The 21,229-nt window shown below is 37.2% G+C and overlaps 1 protein-coding gene across 11 annotated transcripts in view; it reads right to left on the bottom strand.

Moving 5' to 3' along the window:
- Positions 1 to 646: 646 nt before the first annotated feature.
- The window catches only part of Ppp1r9a (protein phosphatase 1 regulatory subunit 9A), a 265,581-nt gene continuing 244,998 nt past the window's right edge, over positions 647 to 21,229 (bottom strand). For 5 of the 11 annotated variants that reach the window (XM_069996521.1, XM_069996526.1, XM_069996527.1 and 2 more), the window contains 6 exons: positions 20,194 to 20,281; positions 13,037 to 13,235; positions 11,029 to 11,148; positions 10,046 to 10,069; positions 8,844 to 9,026; positions 647 to 7,494 (listed from right to left, as the gene is read on the bottom strand). In XM_069996521.1, the coding sequence (XP_069852622.1) occupies positions 7,282 to 7,494; positions 8,844 to 9,026; positions 10,046 to 10,069; positions 11,029 to 11,148; positions 13,037 to 13,235; positions 20,194 to 20,281 (827 nt within the window). In that variant the 3' untranslated portion in view covers positions 647 to 7,281. The remainder of the gene's footprint in view (positions 7,495 to 8,843; positions 9,027 to 10,045; positions 10,070 to 11,028; positions 11,149 to 13,036; positions 13,236 to 20,193; positions 20,282 to 21,229) is intronic. The other 6 variants (XM_069996528.1, XM_069996529.1, XM_069996530.1 and 3 more) reach the window with 3 other exon arrangements.

Below are 21,229 nucleotides of genomic sequence, written 5' to 3'. Positions count from 1 at the left end.
AAAAGAACTCTATTGATTTCACATAGCATACATTCAAGATCACTCAAAAAGCAACACCCTTTGGTAAGAAATCAAAGAATGAGGAATCCAGGCTTCATTTATTCAAACTCTTGCTATGCCAAAGGTTTAATAACAGATGTAGTTTGCCAGTAAGAAAGAATGAAATTAATGTTATTCATTCGTTATGTCCAAGTCTTCTGAATTTTGATGGTCTTAGAAACAAGATTGTTGAAAATAACCCTGAGTTTCAGGATGGGTCGGAGGCTTTCCTAGCTCATCCCTCACTCTATGGGGATGACTGCTTAATGGACTTGTCACAGACCTTTTCCTGGCTTCTTGGTACTGATGTGAAGCAGCAACTGGGGACCAAAAAGATGGGCAAGTATGAGGTAACTCCAATTGAAGGGCTTTGATCTTTTAACTTTATGCCCAGTTCCATAATTGGGCTTTCAAGTGTAATTCTAGCTGACAATTTACACTTTACCTGAGTTAAAACTTATTTTTAGTTTCATTTCCATGAAAAATGTGCACTTTGCTCTTGATTGATAGATATGTTTTGACAGTTAATACAGGTTTACCCAGTGAAGGCTTGTTTTATTTGAAGGTGAAAATGGAAGAGGAAAAAAGAATTACTTTGACAGATCTCTGTATTTCTCTTTTTTATTGCATTCGTTGTCTAACAACAATAATACTCATTGGCAAGAAATGTATTTACAATAACAAATTAAATGTAATCACAGGTATGTTTCGACTGGTCATAAAACAAAGGACCACTGTTATATTTTGCTTCAAATGCCTTTGGGAACCAAACCAAAGAGTAATGAATGTCATTTATAACGTTACATCATAATGACCAAGCACAAGAGAACAATTCAGACATGGCACTATTGTCTCTTCCATGCAAATGCTCAGACATCAAAATGTACAAATTAAAAGTTTCAGGTAACATGCTACCCATACTTAACAGATTCAAAATGATTTTCGGACAACTATTTTCTTTAGAGATATATAAAGAAAGATGAAAACTAATTTGATTCCTACAATAGAATAAAATTTTATTCTCCTTTTAGTTTTCAGCTGTCCAGTCTTCTTAATCAGATGTAGCAGGTGTATTAGTGGTTTAATAGCAACACCATTAAAACACAAAAGCAGTTGTTATGATATCAAACAATATTAAAGAGAGCAGATACATATGTACTTAAGGAAATTCACTAAGCACTAACTAAATTTGATGTTGTTGGAGGTATAATCTAGGTGAAAAACCTCTTCCCACGTTTTAGTAAGTAATTCTAAGTATTTTTAGCCAGCTGTTGTTTCATGAATGAATAAAGATTAAATGACTCAATCTTTAACTGAAAATTCTAGATGCATGAATAAAAGAGCAAAAAGAAATAGAAGAGTATACCATCCAACAACATATACTCACACCACTTGCATTATTTTTGGTGACAATCAAAATGCCCTTATTCAAGAGAAGAAGTAAATAAATGGTCATGCGATGACAACATTACCATCAGAGAGCCAGTAGTTAGTTACTTGAGCATCCCAAGTTAGGGATTATGTCATTTCAGAGGTGTGAGCTACCACACAAAAACACATAGTGCAATTTTTAGCGAAGAAAATTTAGGTTTGCAGTTGAAGATGCAACCATCTCTCCTGAACTCTAATTTAAAAAGGTGTAATGTTGACATCAAAACATTTACCAAACATTTGAGGAAATTTTACCTTACTAAAATACCAAGTGTCTAATAAATCAATTCTGCCAAAATATATAAACATGTAGAAGCATAAGTGCATTGAATAAGAACAATGAAAGAAAATCTCTTAAAATTTATGTGCCATTCAAAGTATGCACAACACAAAAAGTGGCAATAAGGCTATGATTACAGCTCAGGGTCCCACCTGACATCACCAAATTCCATATATAATGTATTTTATGCCATGTGGTTCCAGTGAATGTCTGTGTAAGGTGGAAGATACACTCACATGTTATAGTTCTGAACATCTACACAAGTGGCATGCACGCTATTGAGAAGTTATCAGTTGTTGTTTTATTCCTTGCTTTATTCATTGCTGAATCCCTAGTTGTCTGGGGTCTGGGTAAAGCCAAGGATTAGGAAGCATCATGTTTTTTTCCTTCTTTACTATAAGGATCTGGAAATAGGTCACACGCCATGCACTTACATACATGAGCCTTCAAGTAACAAGCATTCTCTCCCTCAGTTTATACAGAGACCTATGGTAGAGGCATAGGAAGTCCCTATGGTTAAGTAGAACTTGCTTTTACTTTCTAGGATGAAATTTATTCTACAGCCTTTTTCTTGTAGCTTCTCAGTTCAGCCTATTCTATGCTGTTACTTCAAGTTATTAAAATGTGTTTTGTTTAGTGTTTCCTCCCCAGTGTTTTGAATCAAGACTCTATCTCCTGAGATTTTAAATACTCAAGACAAATGCAAACAAAATATGCCAACACACTGGTTTGTTTTGAAAATGAAGCACTGAAGCACATTCCTTTTTCCTATAATACTGATTTCTTTTGAAAATTCACACTCTTGCTTGCCCAACTATAATGAGAACAATCCTGGTTAAGAAAATAGGAATTTTACTTCTGCACCTCATCTTTAACTGCAGACCTTTAGAACTGCATACTCTGTTGAAGGTAAATTGGAAAAGAAAAGAAGCAGGGCTTTTCATTTCTAGCTTGTCTTTTCACACAGAGAACACCAGGATGTCAGCATTTGAAGTAGGTGATGTGAATCCTAGTGACCACTGTCCACCACAGTGAAGTGCTCTTTGTTTCCAGCTCTGTTGGGAGTATGTGGTTACTCAAGTGGAATTTGGCAATTCTTAAATGTCTAAGTGTAACAAAAGAGCCATCACATAGCCAATGGATAGATGATTGTTTTACCAGTGTTGGAACTTTATCTAGACTTATCCTGAATACTATTGTTAAAAATCAGTGGTCCTCCCGATGTTTATTCTCTTTAAAAAATTCCTGCTTATAGATGATTTTGAATATCTGTACACTGCAAATTTTCATTTATCTTTTTGTTTTTGTCAGTTGTGGGCTTGAACTCTGGGCCTGGGCGCTGTCCCTCAGCTCTTCAGCTCAAGGCTAGCACTCTACCACTTGAGCCACAGCGCCACTTCCAGTTTTCTGAGTGGTTTATTGAAGATAAGAGTCTCACAGACTTTCCTGCCCCAGCTGGCTTAGAACTGTGATCCTCAGATCTTAGCTAGGATTACAGGCATGAGCCACCAGTGCCTGGCTCATTTACCTTTTATAAAGTATAATTTTCAAGCACATGTCAATCCTACTGCACAAAGAACTTCTATGAAAATTCTTTGGAATCAGCAAAAGTCAAGAAGAGCTAGGCACCAGTGGCTCCTACCTGTACTTCTACATATTTGGGAGGTTAAGATTGGGAATGTTGTGGTTCAAAGCCAGTCCAGTTAGAAAAGTTCCCCCTGAAACTCCTATGCAACCCCTATCTGGCTGTGGATATGTATCTGTCATCCTAGCTATTATGTGAAGCCTAAATAGAGATTATGGTCCAGATATTATACCCAGACAGAAAATAAAACATTATCTTAAAAATAACCAGTGCATAACAGGGCTGGATGTTTGACTCAGCAGTTCTTCCCTAACAAGAATGAGGCAGTGAGTTTTAATCCTAGAAATAAAAAGTCATAGTGGCTGATTTTCGAGATCAAACAATTCACATTCTTTCATTATGGTAGCTTGGGTATGGGGTATTTTAGAATTTTAGGATAAATGACTGCAGGGTTACAGACAGTGTCCCTACTTTTCTTCTTGCGACTTGGTTCCCAACAAGAAAGTATTGCAAAGTAATATTCTTATTTTGGGCCAGTTGAAAGCTGAATTTGGCACCAGTAGCTGTCATACTGCAGTCATGAACTATTATGGCTAAAAAGGCTGTGGGAGAATTGGAGAGCTAACTGCAGCTGAAGTAAGATAGCCACAATAGCTTCACTGTTGTGATAAAGAGACTTTATCAGAGTATTAAAAATAGGGAAAGGGTGGTTTTAGCTCTAACTGACCACTTGAACACAGTTCTGATTTTGGGAAAGAAAGAAAGAAAAGATAGAAAGGAAGGAAGGAAGGAAGGAAGGAAGGAAGGAAGGAAGGAAGGAAGGAAGGAAGGAAGAAAGGAAGGAAGGAAGGAAGGAAGGAAGGAAGGAATGGAAAGAAAAAGCAAATGAATGAGAAAGAAAACAAATGAAAGAAAGAGGGAAGGAGGGACAAAGAAGAAGGAAAGTAGAAAGAAAAGAGAAGCAATAACTGTGAGGGACTTTTAAAGGAGATGGTCTCAATCAGTTATAGTATTCTTTAATTGAAACCCAGATCCAATTATTGCTCATCTAATGTTCTGTGTATAACTTAACCTTGCCACATACTTTCTCCTTCCAAAGCATTACCAATACCCCCAAACTCCATTAGCTATTGTTGGAATCAGACTGAGCTATCCTTTACTAGAATATCGTTCGTAGTAACCATATAGACCCTTTCTTATTTAATTTCTGTTAATAAAAATCTCTAATCTTTAAAGAAACATGAAACAAACAATTCATGTTAAATTGTATGAACACTGAAAACTACTAGCATTAAAATAGGAATTGTCATCATGCACTATAGTCAATAAAAGAAGTAACAGGAAAGCAAAATGCTCACAAGATCTGAGGTCCATCTGTTTTCATACCCTGTGTCAGTTTATACCTTATATTCTATTGGAAAATCAAATCAAGAATCCTTTCAGTATTTTTAAGTAGTAATGTTAATATAACTCATTTATGCCTAAAATTACTATATTTTAATTAAAAAAATCAAAACAGTTATAAACTAAATGATTTTAGGAATTAGAATGTGATTTTCAACACTGTCATTTGGACAATGATCTAATTATTCAAGTGTTCAAATACAGTTATAGTAAAGAACAATACTAAGACATTTAAGGAGATGCAATACAATAGATCATAACTTATTGGTAGAGACAGACACTTAACGGATATTTTCAATATATACATTCATTTTCAAATATTACCCAAATGTAAACATAACTTAAAATAATCATTCTTCCATTTGCTCTTCTGATATGAATACAACAAACAGTGAAACTTCCAGTGTAATTCAGGTTAGTTTTTTTAATCCAAAGCAAAACAAAACTGGCAAAAATTTACATAGCAAGCACTAATATTACCAGATTTTTACCAAATTTGTCTTCTAGCATTAGGAAAAGTTTGTTGAATTTTGTAATTCATTAACAGTAGCTCCTGATTTCTTACAATAGTAATAAATAGCAAAGCACCAACATCTCAAGATACAGGTACCCAGGATGGCAGTTTTAGGATCATACCCAAATAAAACAGAAAAATATAATAGAGATCTGAATGTTGCAAAGTACAATAGTAGCCTGCCTGAACATTTCTGAAAATGGAATGAATGATTCTAACCTAGTGACAAAAGGATTGGAGCTTAGCAGACAACTCTGTGATCCAAAATGGGAAACAGGCCTTGTGGGGAAAGACTAGGATTGTAAATTTCAATTTCCAACAGTTTCAGAACTTGGATATTACACTATAAGAACAATAAAATCACAATGTTAAAAATACAAGGTAGGGCTATATGGGCAGGAGACCCCTTTCATTTCTGTTATCTGAAATACTCAAGAGCGGTCCCCAAGCTCTGCGAACAGAACACTTGCAGTGGAGATATGGGCAATATTGGGGACAGAGCCAAGACCCTATAAAATATAAGGAAGTTAAATACTTGTCCAAGAATTCATCTGGCCTCTAGTCTTACTTTGACACTTGTCCATCCATTAGAAAGTAGATGACCTCATCTTTAGAGCTAATGCAGAAAAAGAAAGATACATGAGCATAAAAAGCAAAATGAAAGATAAAGGGAAAAAAAACCCTCATCATTAGAAATTTCTCAAGATGGGTTAATGTTCTCCTCTTCCTGCCCCAGTCTCCTGCATTCAATTTAGATTGATGAAATACTGAAATCCTTAATACCAGATTTACAATAAGCTTTTGTTCTTCCATTGGTAGTGAATCTGATGTACTGCCTTAAACAAACAAACTTTGACTCTAAAACAAAAACCTCTAGTATAAGGAAAGAATGTCTCAGAAAAACCATTCAAAATACCTCTAAAATGTGAGTGACAGCTCTCCATTACAGGAACATTCTGTGTGTTCAGATGAATGTTACTTAAATCTGTAATCTCCTTAACTGGTGTTTCTATTTTTCCTTAAAATTACATTTGTTAAAATCCTAACTGAACTTACTTGGGGAACCGAGAGGAGAAAATGTGTGACAAGTTCCTTATTGTATCACAGGCAAGCTGAGGCCCAGCCAGAATGTTCCCCAGGAGAAGAAACCTGAAAATGCTGGCTTCCTTAAAAATACATTTTTCTGTTCAGGTTGTGGATTTGAGAGAAGTAAGGAACCATGTTGTGTTTGTCAGTGTTGCAAAGTAAACAATAGATCTTAGCGTCCCCAGAGCTGTCTTAAGATATGACGTTTTCTTTTTCATTCAGGAGTAGCTGGAGGAGAAATGGTACTCTCAGAACCTCAAAGCATACCCACATCCACATTCTTAGGCATTTGCTCTCTTTTGTAATTCATAGATAACTATGACTTTTTCCCCCTTTTTCTGATGGATAGTAGAACAATGTACTTTTTAAAAAATCTCAGTAGGTAATCATTGGGCTGAGCCCTCAAGTTTCCACAGTGGGCTTGTCTTTCTGTCCACACACAATGGTGGGGAACCTTTCCCACACACTAGATGAGCCTCAGAAGCCCTGGGAGTGGATATGGCTCCTATGGCTCCTGGCAAGTGCACTCTTCACTCAGATAGATGCAACTGACCCATTTCAAGAGTCCCACACTGAAAATTCACTAACAAACAAGGGTGTGTTGTGCTGGTGCAGTCATGCTGGTCCTCCAAGTGGCACAACACACCCAACACACCAGATGTTCTTAAGTAGAAGAAAGAATCACAGCTACTTTGCCTCTCTCATAAATGAGATCTTTCATTTGTCAATAAATCAAAAGCAATTTGGGATTATTTTAGGAGATCAAAATTAAGAGTGCATTCTATTATTGCAGAAAATGAAGTCATTCAACACACAGTTCCTCAATCTGCCTACAGCAGTATTACCCTTGTGGTCAATTTCTTCTTCATGCTCTGGAGGAGAATGGGGCAGGAAAGGGTAGGACTTCTCTTGAGCATCAGCACCCAGAAGAATGGGCGAGACTCACTGCTCACCAGCGCCCTCTGTGGCAGTGGATGTCATCTTTTCAGCCTTTTTGGACTTCCTGTGCATTTGCTCCTGTTCTTTCCTCCTCAACTTTTCTCTTTGTTTTTCCATTTTCTCTTGGGCCTTCCGTGCCTTCTCCAGAGACAACTTCATTTCCTTCAGCTTTTTTTTGACCACTGCTCGGTCCTGGGATGATGTCATTCCAAGAGCCTATGAAGGAAGCATGCACACTGAACTTGTAAATCCCATGACCTTTCTGCTCATGAGGTAACTATCACAGTATGTTCAAACTCATAAATGAACTTAAATATAGATGAAAGAGGGAAGAACTAAGGAAAGTAGATTACATTTGCTGAAAAAAAATTATGTGTAGGGGAGAGGGAAGTCTGTGCTTTGTTCTTTGAAGTCCCTTCTAAGTATACCTTAGAACCTAAGAAAATGCTTTCCAAATTGGTTTTTAATGAGTAAATGAATTGGAAAAGGGCATGATTCTACTCCAACCTTTGGGCCATAGACATTTAGAGGCAAAATAATTACAAACACATCAATATTTTCAAAGGGTAGGAGTGAGCACCTGCTGCTACAGAGGGCTCCAAAGAAAGGCAGGAAGAACTGAAATGGCTTCCCTTCTGCCAGTGTATTCATTTACAAAGAAAACCAAAAATGTCTTTGGGGCCAAAATGACTGTGTCAGTATGACTGGCCATTCTCTTTCTGTTGGCAGACCAATAAAGAAAGCCCAATTATAATGAGGTTAGTCAATGAGCTGGGAATTCAGAATATGGGGAGTTGGTTACATACTTTAAATGTTTCATGACCTTCAGAATCAACAGCAGGATGCATCCATCTCCCCAACAGGGACAGCCTTGTCGATGAGGCCTTCATATTCACAGGCTATTGATTGATCTTTAACCTTTTCAAGACTGTCAAGAGGTACTCATCTACCTGTCAGCCTCACAGGGGTTTGGGACAGTGGGGAGGGGCGGTGGAGCTGACTATATGCTCCTTTTGCCTTTTTCCACAGGATAGGTGCCATGCCAGTCTCTTAAGAGATGGGCTGGATGTGTGGGAATGGGAGTGTGATGGAGGGTAAGGAAGATATGGCCTTGAATATATTTGGGAAAGAAAGTTCTGGAAAGAACATCAGTCCATTTTGGAATGGTATGTAGGGAAGAAGAGACATGAAGAAGAAATGAGTAAGGAAGGGAGGAGTCAGGGCCTGCATCTTAACAAATGTGATGAAAGGTCCACATGAGCCATCAATACAACTCATACTACATGTGAAATAAATAGAGTTAATATATGGGCCATGTGTTGCCAGGTGAAGCAATGGAGTGGGATCCTAGCTCTCTCCTAATCAGCAGATTACCATTTAATTCAGAACCCTTGAGGGACTTCCTGAAACTTAATTTCCTATTCAGAAAGAATTCATCATCCTTTCTGCTGTTGATGAGAATTATAGGTCAGGTATGCAGAGTGCAAGTACCTAATGAAAACAGTTTAGGTGCCGAGTAATGCAAATTATACTTAGTAACCTAACACAGATATATAATTCTTTACCTTAAGTTTATTTCCATCCAACTGCAGGAGCTGCTCTCCAGTGATGTTTTGGGCACTGAATTCAGATACGTACTGCTCCAGATTTAGGCTCATTAACCAGTGAGAAACCTGCTGCACACTCCATTCATGAACGGCCCGATTCGGACACTGACTGTGTTTGGGAGACTGTCCATCATCAAGGATCTGAGATAGGAATGTTACGCATTGTTAAAGGACTAAAATGCCATGGCTCATTATTATGCTAGCAAAAGGTAGTTGATAACCTACTAGAGCCATACTTAATATGATAATGGTTCAAGTTGTGTTAAAAAGAAACAGAGTACCTACATTGTTTGAAATGGAAATTTAAAAATCCCCTAAATAAAGCATAATTGTTAATTTAGGAAGTTTACAGTTGCAAAAAAATACACTCTAATGTTTCAAGCTTTTACATTAGAACACTCTAGATATATTAGCAGGTATAAAAAGGGAAAATTCATAGATCTCTGCATGCAAGGCATCACTCTGCATTTATCCTCTGCCAGGACATTAGAGTTTTATTAAAATACAGTCGATTTTTGGAGGCCTTTTTCACTTGGAAGAGGAGAGCATGAAGCCCATAAGCCATCTTCAGGAAAATTTCACAACCATTATTTCACTTGAATAGTAAGCAAACCTGTGAGAAAGGTGGAGCAAGAATATCCGTAATTTTTTTTAGTACATAAATAAAACTGAGGCCCAGAAAGTCTACATGATCTGTCCAAGACAACACAGTGAACAGGTGGCAGGGCTTAACTGTAAGTGGTTTATTTCAAATTTCAGGCTCTGACCACTGTAGAATATTCCTTTTAATAGTACAAAGGGACAGGATAGCTCCTAGACCCACTGAATTCTGAGGGCATGAAGCAATGACAGGCCTTGGAAGAGACAGGAGTCACCTTGGTGACACCTGTGAGGAACACAGAAGAAGGGATGGGGTATGCTGAGATGCAGGCAGAGGGGATGATACAGAATGGATCATGTCAATGTAATGGTGATGGCAGGTAAATCGAGGAGCAACTTTTTGCTATGATGCAAATATGGCGGAGTGGAGCTAATTAACATAGGATGTCCTCCCACAATAGAGAAAAGAATTCTTGTATTGTTTTATTTTTTAAAACCATTCCTAAGGAAAGAAAAGCTAGCTCAGACATCCAAGTACCACACACAGCCCGATGGCTCACCTCATCATCTATCATATCCAGGCTCTGAGTGACAGCAATAAGGGAATCAAGAAGAAAAGTGTTACAGAAACAGCACACACAGTATAGATAGTTCACACTTGTAATATTAAACTCATACTCAACTTGAAGAATAAGGGCAGAAAGTTTATGAGGCAGAAAAAATCTTTACAAAAGAAAGGTTATTAAGAAAAAAATATTAACAAATATTTAAATAAGAGAACAAACTTTCTTAATTACATGGTTTCCTGCCTTCCACTTTGGGATCTAAGTCAATAATGTTATTAATGTAGTTTCCTGTCTCTCTATAGGCAATTTATCTCCAGTTAATGCTTAGCAATGCTAATCTTCCTTTGTTTTGTTTTTTGCTTCTGGGGCTTGAACTCACAGCCTCATGTTCTTGCTTAGCATTTTTGCTCAAGGTTGAACTATACCATCACTTCTGGCTTACTATGCTAGTTAATTGGAGATGAGGGTCGTGAGGATATTTCTGCCTAAACTGGCTTCTTACTGTGATCCTCAGATCTCAGCCTCCTGAGTAGCCAGGATTATAGGTATGAGCTCAGCTAGCAATGCTAATCTTGACCCTCGCTTCTGCATAAGTGGCTTGGAGACTATTTTCCTTCTTTATCAGAGCTATAATTATGGCCTAACATATTCAGAAGGAATTTTAGACTCTTGGGGTGTAGAGGATTGTGAGGAGGCAAAGTAGAAAGGAAATGCATAATTTGTCAACTCCCATGTGGTCTGAATTGTTTGCCATTTTTGCTTTCCAGTGCCTAGCCTTCCCACCACATACTTCCACCCATAAAAAATTTAAGATGCTCAGAGGTTTTGCCTTCACGGTGAGCAAGAAGACATTATATGCAAAACCATAATTGAAGATACTTTTATACAAAATCTACCCTGTGTTAGTTTCCTGTGACAGGCCATAAGTAAACTCTGTGATATGAGAAAGCAATTCTGATGTGGTTGCATGGCAGTACCTCATCTGATGACAGTGCTAAGGACTGAGAGAGCCCTGGTGTTTTGGGTTCTACCCCTAAGCCGCTCAGGTCTGCCGAACTGGTACTACTGGGACTGAAGTCATCATTGAAGGTAAAATTCTGTAAAAAATAAATAAATACATGTTCAGTGTTAAATGAGCACAGTGAGTGAACCAAAGGTAGGTATGTTTACAAGTTCTCAAATGTCCCTCTTTTAGCAGACCTAGAAGAATTTCATCTTTGTTTTGGATGACATTCAACCAGACATTGGTTGAGGATGCTTCATTTTTTTTGTGGTTGATGGGGGAATTCTGGACACTTTCTCCATCTGATAAGCAGTAGATATTTTAGAGAAATGATTCTTCAATCTTACTCCAAGGGTATAGAATTCATTATCCTCTGCAGCTGCTCAGAGAAGTGATATTAATAAGCCTATCTGCCTTGACCCAAATCATGATGAGCAGCAGTGTTAAGTAAGAACATGAGATGATGTGGAGAGGCTGAATTATTAGGAACAGGTGGCAATTCATAACAGGGAAGTAGCTGAAGCACCCTTGGGAGGGATGGTGTGTTTGTGTGTGTGTGGCAATGATATACTGTAAGAAGTGACAGATGGTCTCTTAGAGGTACCCTTCATGACAATGAGTTCTGGGGCAGGGCAGATCTGGTGATGCACTTCTAGTTACATATTGGAACTCAACTCTCTTATAGCACCAACAGACAACCAAAAAGGCTGTTGCACAGAAGAGATACAAATCCCACCAATCACCTGAGGATGGGGAGATGTACAAGGTGGAGCGTGTTAAGAAACAAAAACATAAACAAAAAACCTTCCCTAGAACTGCTCTGACACATTCAGTGGATATTAAAATTATTTAACCCTGATATATTTATGAAAATTGTTTTAATCCAGTTTGGATTCTCTTTAGGACAGGATAACAGCAAAAGTATTCCAGCAACATTCAGATGTCTTAGATCGGATATTAAAAGGCAAAAAAAGGTTTATTGCTGTGAAAATTTCTTTTGCTACAATTGTAGAATGTCTGGATTCCCAGGAACTCTAAGAGCTTGGCCAACACCATCTTGTTTCAGATTCTACTTCCTCAGGAGGTGGACTGTTAATTTCCCATTAGGATCCTTTCTAGAGCAGTCGAGCACTTACGCAGCAGGTCACTGCACACAGAATATCATGAATAGCACCATGTAGTATTATCAGTGGAAACATTACCCCAGCCCCCACTCCCCAGTTAAACCCTTTGAACAGCTGACCTCAAGAAAATAATTATATTTAAGTAAGATTAATCCTGCTCTGTGTGAGAAAGAAAAGTGAACACAGAAAAAAGAGTTAACAATGTAAGAAAGTTAGCTATCATTTGAATATCAATAAAATGTTAGAAAAAAGTTTGCAGTGTCATGCTGGAAATAACCATCATGCATTTCCAAACAAATTACATCCATGCATTCAGTTCCTAATTCTTCCTGGTGAAGTTTGAACAAACGTCATGACAAAATTACAACAGCTATTTAGCACGGACATTTGATATGAAAAGAAGGAATAAATTAAGGGGCTATGTATGTTTTAATGAGGTTCACTTAGGTGATCAAACACAAATTCAGTCCCAAATTTATGTTTTCTGGCAAATCTTGAAGAGCAAAGTGAAGTAGTTTCATAAGGCAATTGAAAGCAGAATACTTAGTAAACAGATCTATCATACTATTTCATGATTCAAATGCTTCTTTCCCAGCATGGCATAGCTGTCAAACAGATTAAACAGAAGTAGGTGAAAAGACAGGCAAATCAGAGACATATACAATCTAGAATGAACAGTATTAAAGCAGGTGATGGTTATGTGAGGTTTTCCTTTCCCCCACAGAAGAAACACCATGCATTGCTTATTGCAAGGTTAGCACTTTGGTTCCTTGAATCCAGAGGACACACATAAGTGGAGAATGTCTTCCAAAAGACTGAAGAGGAAGAGGGATTTTTCTTGTTTGCTTTTTTTTCTACCTTGGACCCAGTTTTATCTGAAATTAGAGTCTCAGGAGAAGGCTGAAGGGGATTGGTAGGTGAAGGCAGGTTCCCGAAGGAATAGGATCCTTTCCGACTTTCATTAAACCACAAGAAAGGCATGCAAGGGGAGCGAGTGGAGGGCTGAGACGCAGAGGGTCGCTGGGCTTTCCGGCTTTCCAGTCTGCTTCGGAAGATCCTGTTGTGTGAAAAATAATGGGCATATTAGAGAAAGAAAAGGTACAAGGTTTATTGAACTAACTTCTGAAAGAACTCAATTTAGTTTGAAGCAACAGAAATTCTCCTTCTTCATAGAGTTAAAACTTTGACTTTGGGCCACAGCACTAATCTTAATAGTTTTCCTTTTTTTTTTTTTTGGCAGCTAAATGTATCTGAAAAAAAATTCAATACTCTCATACGGCTATTGCCATGGTGAAAGTTTATTAAGTGCACCTAATAACTGCATATGGATATGAATAAAACAGCTGGCACAGGCTTTTAGGGACTACTCTTAGGCACCATCTCAACCTTCCTGCCCTCTAGTGCCATATTAGCTGCCACTGCTCTTGAGTCACATTTTCTCATAAAGAGCATCCTGCCTACCTTTTTCTGGACTCAGTTTCTACCTCTATGACTTTAGAAATCAACACATTCAAATAGTTTGGAAATTTCAGGGCTCATAATACTTGAAGAAGAACATAGTTTATTGGTGTGCCATCTGTATTTTCATAGGAGCATCAGACCCAAAGTTTAAGTTTTAAATTGATAAAATAGCATAACTCCTGGTGTGGTTTCAAATATTATTGTGAGACCTAAATGGAAAAAATACATATAAAAGAATCGTGTAATTATATCTACATCATGTAATTATATTTATATTATATTCATATTATTATATTTGTATTATGTAACATATAACTTAAAGGGAGTATAAGAAGAGCTGAAGAAAATAGGGAAGTCTGTACAAATTTGGTAAAACATTGAGGTTATTAGGTTGGGCCAATAAAATTGTTGGCCACCTGCAATATTCCAGATGTAGAATTTTATAGTGCATTTCTCGGCAGTCTTTAAAGATGATAAACAAAGACCAACCAGAGATATGTCAATCTTTAATTTCCTCCTAAAGTCTAAACTGAATGAATAAATGATACATATACATATATGCACACAATTTGTAGTATACACACATTATATAACACACATTAAATAAGACATATAATATATATGTATGTATTATTCATAATATATGATATAATATATATTTTCCCCTAAGGTCTACTCATTTCCTATCACTAGGAAAAGCAGCACAGCAACTGAACACACATGGTATGCTAGCAGAGGCAACTAGGTCCCTGTAAGAAGCTATTTATTCCTCATAGTGGACTAGTGCAGTATTTCCCAAACAATCCTGTTAAGAACCATCTGGTCCAGCTGCTCAGATTCAGATCCTGAGTACTCAGGCTTAATGAATCAAAATTAAGGGGAGGAGAAGGGAGGAGTTTACTTGTAACCTGAATTTTAACTCACATCTGTGCTGACTCTTAAAAGATTTTAGTAACTTTATTAATATTCTAAAGGCTAATTGAATTTTTTTCTGGAGCACAGTCCATTATTATTTACTTACAGAAAGTTGTTGCCCCGATCCTCAGGCTCCAATTTCCCCTTTCTAGGATGTTAGCATGAGAACCAGATATCAACCTAACCTTGGTCTATACTCTGAGGTGAAGAACTCTATAAATATAAATCTTGATGCTTATAGAAGAAAAGGACAGCTGTCTTCCTAGTGCCTCAGAGAAAGGGAGAGAAATCTATCCCTTGAACTTACATAAATTCAACTGGAAAGGACCTTGAGTTCTTGTCTTTGTGAATATAAATATATACCTCCAGAAGGATGCTAAGACTTGAACTCTGGCTTTATAGCCCTGGGATCCTCTCCAGGAGCTTAATCATAAGGTTGGCTCCTTCATCTCCTTAAAATGTAACTACAGACCTAGGGGAGTAAATCTCTTTGGAGCTCTCAATATCTACCCAAGTCATAATTTAACTTCTAAGGCTTGTCTTTTCTCTTAAGTCCCACTTTCCATTAAAACTCACAATCTTAAATTCTATTATTATTAATTTTTATTTTTATAATTATAATATAAAATTATTATATTTTATATAAAATCATAATCTTATAATTCTTATGATTTATAATTATTATTCCCATCTTTAAATAGTTGTACAGAGGGATTTGTATTCAACATGTCAGTTGAATGCATCCTGATCAATATATTTGTATTTTTAATGTATAAAGTTAAACACATAAGAGTAGTGAGATGTTTTGATGCACCATAGGTAAAAATGTAACTTGAGACTTCTGGGAGCTGTTTGTTTTTTTTTTAAAAAAAAAAAGAATGGAAAAGTGTTTGCTTGTAAGGAATGTAAGATTGTTAGGTTGAAGGTATGTAAAATACTTAAAATAAAAAGTGAATCAAATTATGTGCAACTAAAACTGAGATGGTTATGGGATGGGTAAGTCTGTTTATGTAAGGTTGAATTGGCATTATTTAAAAGTCTTCACGGAAGCACCTGCTTGCTAGAGAAAAGGCTTTTTCCTACACACACACACACACACGCACACACACGCACACGCACGCACATGCACACACACACACACACACACACACACACACACACACACACACACACACACACACACACACACACACACACACACACACACACACACACACACACACACACACACACACTCAATGCCTAATTCTGCAGATGGGCAGGTTTCTACCTAGTTCAGATAACTAATAAGCAGAGACCTCATCTTGCTCAGAAGCATGGCAGAGCTGCCTTCAGGTATATGGCCAACGATGCAATCTCAACCTCACTGCCATTCCATGATTTATTGAAAGCCTCAGAAAGAAATTCCACCTATGAAGGATTGTTTGAGGTATAATCCATAGAGCACATTCATTCTTCAGGGTATTACAAAAGTCATCCTTGGATGAACAAGATTGCTAGGAAAATACAGATTGATGAAGAATAGTCTGTTTTATATCCTCTTCCAGAAAGCTTGCTTTAAATATAAATGATAATAATGGCCATTTATGTTTATTAAGGACTTCAAGTATACTTAAGTGTGGCCCCCTTCAATCTTCCCAACAATCTGAAGAGGGCACATGTGGACTCTGTGTGTATGTGTGTGTGTGTGTTCGTGTGTGTGTGTGTGTGTGTGTGTGTGTGTGTGTGTGTGTGTCTGTCTGTCTGTCTTTACATATGAAGAAACTGAAGTACAGAAAGGCTTAGTAACTTGCCTTAGATAATTGGCAGTGCTAGAATTTGAACTCAGGTCCTCAACCAATTTGACATTAAGCTTTTGTCTTTCACTCAAAAACTACTACCATTTTGATTATGAAGGTATTGCTGGAAACAAGATAGGTTAAGAACTAACCTTACTCTTGCTTTTTTATTTTTCTCTATTCTGTTCACTTTTAAAATAAATTATGCTGTTGTAAAGCATGTACTTTTGTATGCAGACAAATTATTTTTGTAACAAAGAGGATAGAAATAGAAATAAACAAATGAGTGAATGCTAATTTATAACCAACTGAAAAATGAGTTCAAAATCAAATGACTTCTAATAGAATTGAATCATGTTGATCAACAGTATTCAATAGAAATAATATGAATCACATACGTGAGCTAAAACTTCCCAGTAGTCGTATGAAAACCTACAGGTAAAATCTATTTTAATAATACATCAATCTAAAACATTATTTTAAATGTAATGAACATTCTAAAACTAACAAGGTATTTTATTGTTTTGGGGAGATAGGGTTGAGACAGGGTCTCAAAATAAAGCTCAGATGGCTGATTGCTGGTATTATAGGCATGACCCATCATGCCTCAGTTATTTCTTTTCCTTCTTATTAAATCTGTGAATTCAACATCTACAGTACATCTCATTGTGGACTTTCTGGCAATAATATTGGAGCATGTAGAGGTGAACAAGCAAGTTAAATACTGGTCATGTTGAACCCACTTATTTTATTTTTTTGTAGGAAACCAAGGTGACCTACCTATGGAAAAGTCAGGATGGCTACCTTGTGTTCCAGCTCAGTGTTCTTTTGACAGGTCACACTTTTGCTGGTGAGTGCAAGTTTCCTACCACAGAGGAGGCTCTGTCATTTTCCCAATGTACTGCCACCTATACTTACACAGAGCACACATTTGCTCACAGGACGTTCCATTCAGTGACTAAAACAGGTGCTATTCCACAGGGATCAAGGAATTTGCTTCACTGTCGTCAGTAGCCATCTACTCTAGACTTTAGCATAGGATATTATCTGACCCTTTGGTGGGCAGTTTAAACCTAATACTTCCCAAAATTTGCTGTCTGCTATGCTCTCTGTGGAAGTCCTAATTTTTACTGAGTATATATTTGCAGAGGTATAGACCCAAACAGTATATCTTTGCCGGGCTTATTTATTATGATTATATCCGCATCCATTTTCTTTATCTGACTCATGCTGGTTATGTATCTGAGTCATTATGTTGCCACAAGGAACAGGATAGAGTAAATTCTACTCTCTGGGGAGATAAAAACTGAAATCAATTTTTACCAAAGTCTCTCTTTAAGATTTAGCAGCTACAGGTTATAACTGACTAGGATTTCAATAGATATTAACAACCTAAGAAGAACTGAAGGTAAAGCCTGAGATACAATTATTAACTCAATTTGTGAATCCTTGTCTCCTTTTTCTGAGGAAGATGCATAGGGCTCATTTCTGCAACTGCAGTGTGACTTCAGCTTTGGTTGATTAGGCTGTGTTCCCCACCTGCAGACACCAACTCAATGGCATTAAGCTCCTACAGGGTGGTAATTCTGTTGTTCCAGGAATATGTTTCAGAAGGTTCTGAGCCCATTATCGACCATATAGGAGGACAAAAACTGTCATTAGGTTTGATTAGTGTTACCCAATTATTCTGAGAGCTCAACAATGATTATTTTTGAAACAGAGAAAGTTTTGTCTTGTTCAATTTCAATTATATGAACTCCTTACCATCTTGACACAATTGGACCATAATTATATATAATTATAAAATTATGATTATAATTGCCAACTATTTTGTAGCACTGGTACATATGAAATGATTGATAACTATGGAAATGGGAAATGTTTTACAAAGGTTTACCTGGTTAGGCAATGGAGCAAGCACAGGACTTCAGCTGTGGTGACAGCCACCCTTCACTCTTTGTGGCTCTGCTTATAGTACAGAAAGTATAAACCAACACTTTCCAGATGTGCTTGGCTTTTACATGGGATTCAGCCAACAGCCTGCTCCCTGCAAGTTACCATGTTCACACCTCTGTTAGGTGAAGCCTTAAAGGTGAGAGGCCCTGACTCCTGACTGTGTCTTTGATGGGGGGAGGGGAGACACACAACAGTGTCATTTCAGAGGTGTCTTAGTTTCTTGCCCACTCTGTATTTGTGCAGCTCCTGCTCTCTCCCTTAAATGGCTTCCTTATTTTCCTACTGTTTATGTTTGACAATTCTGAGTATTACAAGGCACAAAATAGGTGTTATAGTTTTTATGCTGAAACATTGCTCATGGCTTCAGATTTATTTTATTTTCCCTAAAATTCTTTCAGTATAATGCAGGCTTTCTCCATTGTGAAGGATAAAAATAAAAAAGGTACAAAGGTAACACCAACAAAAGTAAATAATGTGGAAATTCTACTCTCCAGTAACGCAACGGAAGGTATAATTTCTTGCCAAAATTTAAATTGTCAGGAAAGAAGCAGGAAAAAAAGCCCTACAAGGTAGATCACTGATGTTCAAATGATTTTACAATTTTTTAGGAATGGGTGTTTCTTCTTAGCTTATAATATTGAGAAAAATATTGAGATGAATGCCAAATGTAAAGAAATGTGTTACTAGATACTTATATAAATGGTACTGGTGTGGTGTGTTGGATAAACATCTGAAAAGGGACACAGCTCCATTTTGACATAGCTACATCAGTGAATCTCCAAGCTACATGGCCCAGAGTGAATCAATTACATTTTATGAAGATAAAGTTCTTCCTCAATAAAAGTATAGTACTATCTGTCACTGCAATCTTACAAAGATCATATGAAATGGCAAGTATAAAACTGTTCTGTAACTGTTAATAATAATGCTGCCAACCACTGTCATTATTATTAGTTTTGAATACCAAGTACCATTTAAAAATACTTTACATGAAAACTTACTTAGACCCTGCAATAATTTTATAAGGTAGATCTTAATATTACTCTCATTTTACATAAGATAAAAGAGTCCAGGAGGGTGAACTAGCTTGTTCAACATTTAAAAGTGGGAAAGCTACAAGGCAAACCAGGCAAATGGACTTCAGGGATTTATACTTTACTCTGTCTACATCCACAAAACATTAAGGTGATGTAATCTTAAAATAAAATTGGAAAATCTTGGCAACATGCTCGTCAAAGGTCCTTTCCCTTTGGGAAACTCTTTACTAAAAAGGAAGCATATTTGATAGTGCTAGCAACAGCAGCATATAGCCAAGCCAGAAAGACATGGTAGTCATTCTTAAATGGATATAGGCAGAACCTTCTTAGTTACCAGGAATTTAACTTCAAAATTATCTTCTTTATTTTAATGAAAAGAGGATGCAAAAGCATTGTGGGTAGTCAAGCAAAATGTCTGAGTATTTTTAAAATATCACCTAGACTTTAAATTTGTATTTAAAAATATTGAATTTGTTGAATCTGTTCACGTGACCTAATTCAGCAGCGATCTGATTCAGAGCAAATGCCTATGACTAAGTCCAGATATAGGCTATAAGTAATGCCATATATACAATTTTCTTTCATCTTATTCTAGGCATATTACTGTTGCACAGAAATACTGACCACTGATACTTGGTGAACATTGGAAAAGGAAGGCCAGACAGTTTGGGAATAACTTTATGTTCCCAGTCACCCACCTATACCTGCTACCTGCTGAAAACTACTGGCTTCTTTTTCTTTCCATTCCTTTCCCTTGTTGGAATTCCTTCATAAAGTTGCCCTATAATGACAGCAGATAGTCAGAAAGAAGAAGTTGAATTTTTCCTCTTCCTTACAGGGTTTGCTTTTTACACCATGAAGTACTTACCCCAGATCTACAAACTTCCGCTTAATTTTTCCTCCTTGTACCACCAACAAATTGGATGCCATTAGTGATTTGGGGCTTTTAGCATCATCTAGGATATAGACATATATGAAAAATGCAAATTACTATATTTTTAGAGCTATGAATTTAAATTTAAAAAGTGCACCTATGAATCTACGGTGTTTGCCTAAACTATGAGTACAAAAGGATATTAAATGCCTTGCTTGTCTAAAAGTCATAGGAAACATGTTGAGGAAGAGTCACTCAGGCTGGAAAGGTTCTGCAGAAAAGAGGCTCAATGCTCATCACAAAGAAGAGGAGCTGCCTGGCAAAATACATAAATAAATAAAAATAAATAAAAATTTGCTCTATTTCCTAAACATTCATTTAAGAGAGAAGGAAAAAAAATAAATTAAAAGGAGTTGCTTCACCTCCTGGCTTTCAAGTGCCTGTCTTTCCTTTCTTGCTTTTGGGTTTTCATGGCTTTCAAGGAAACCCAGCTCTGGATCTCTTAAGCCCAGCAGAGAGAGAACTTCCACTCAAAGTCAAGGAGATTGAGGGAGAAACTATGAGTCAAACTTTTCCTTTTGAGTTTCCCCTTGCTAGTGCTCTGACCAATTCTGGGAGAGGGGAGAGTAGGACATGGAAGAGACATCTTAAGGAAGAGCTCAGCTACAAAATATCAACGTATTTGTATCTTTGAAAGGAGATACGGGGAAAAGAGGGGTGGTTTGAACTCAGGGTCTTGTTCTTGCTCAGCTGATACTCTACCACTTGCGCTTTGCCTACAGCCCTGTTTTTGTTTTTTTTTGTTGTTGTTGTTGTTTTCTTTCAGGTTACTTTAGAGAGAAAATTGTACAGATTTTTCTGCCTTGGCTGGCTATAAACTGTGATCCTCCAGATCTAAGTTTCCTGAATAGCTAGCATTGCAGGCATGGGCTACCTTTCTTGATAGCTGGGCTCGAGGACAGCTTTGTTGGCCTGCTGTGATGTGGAGGGCACCCAAATCCTTCAGTCTTGAAATCCCTCAGGGTTTAGA

Source organism: Dipodomys merriami, unplaced genomic scaffold, assembly GCF_024711535.1.
Source record: "Dipodomys merriami isolate MVZ:Mamm:240054 unplaced genomic scaffold, mDipMer1.0.p SCAF_5, whole genome shotgun sequence".
NCBI lineage: Eukaryota > Metazoa > Chordata > Mammalia > Rodentia > Heteromyidae > Dipodomys > Dipodomys merriami.
This window is presented reverse-complemented; position numbering and strand designations above follow the sequence as displayed.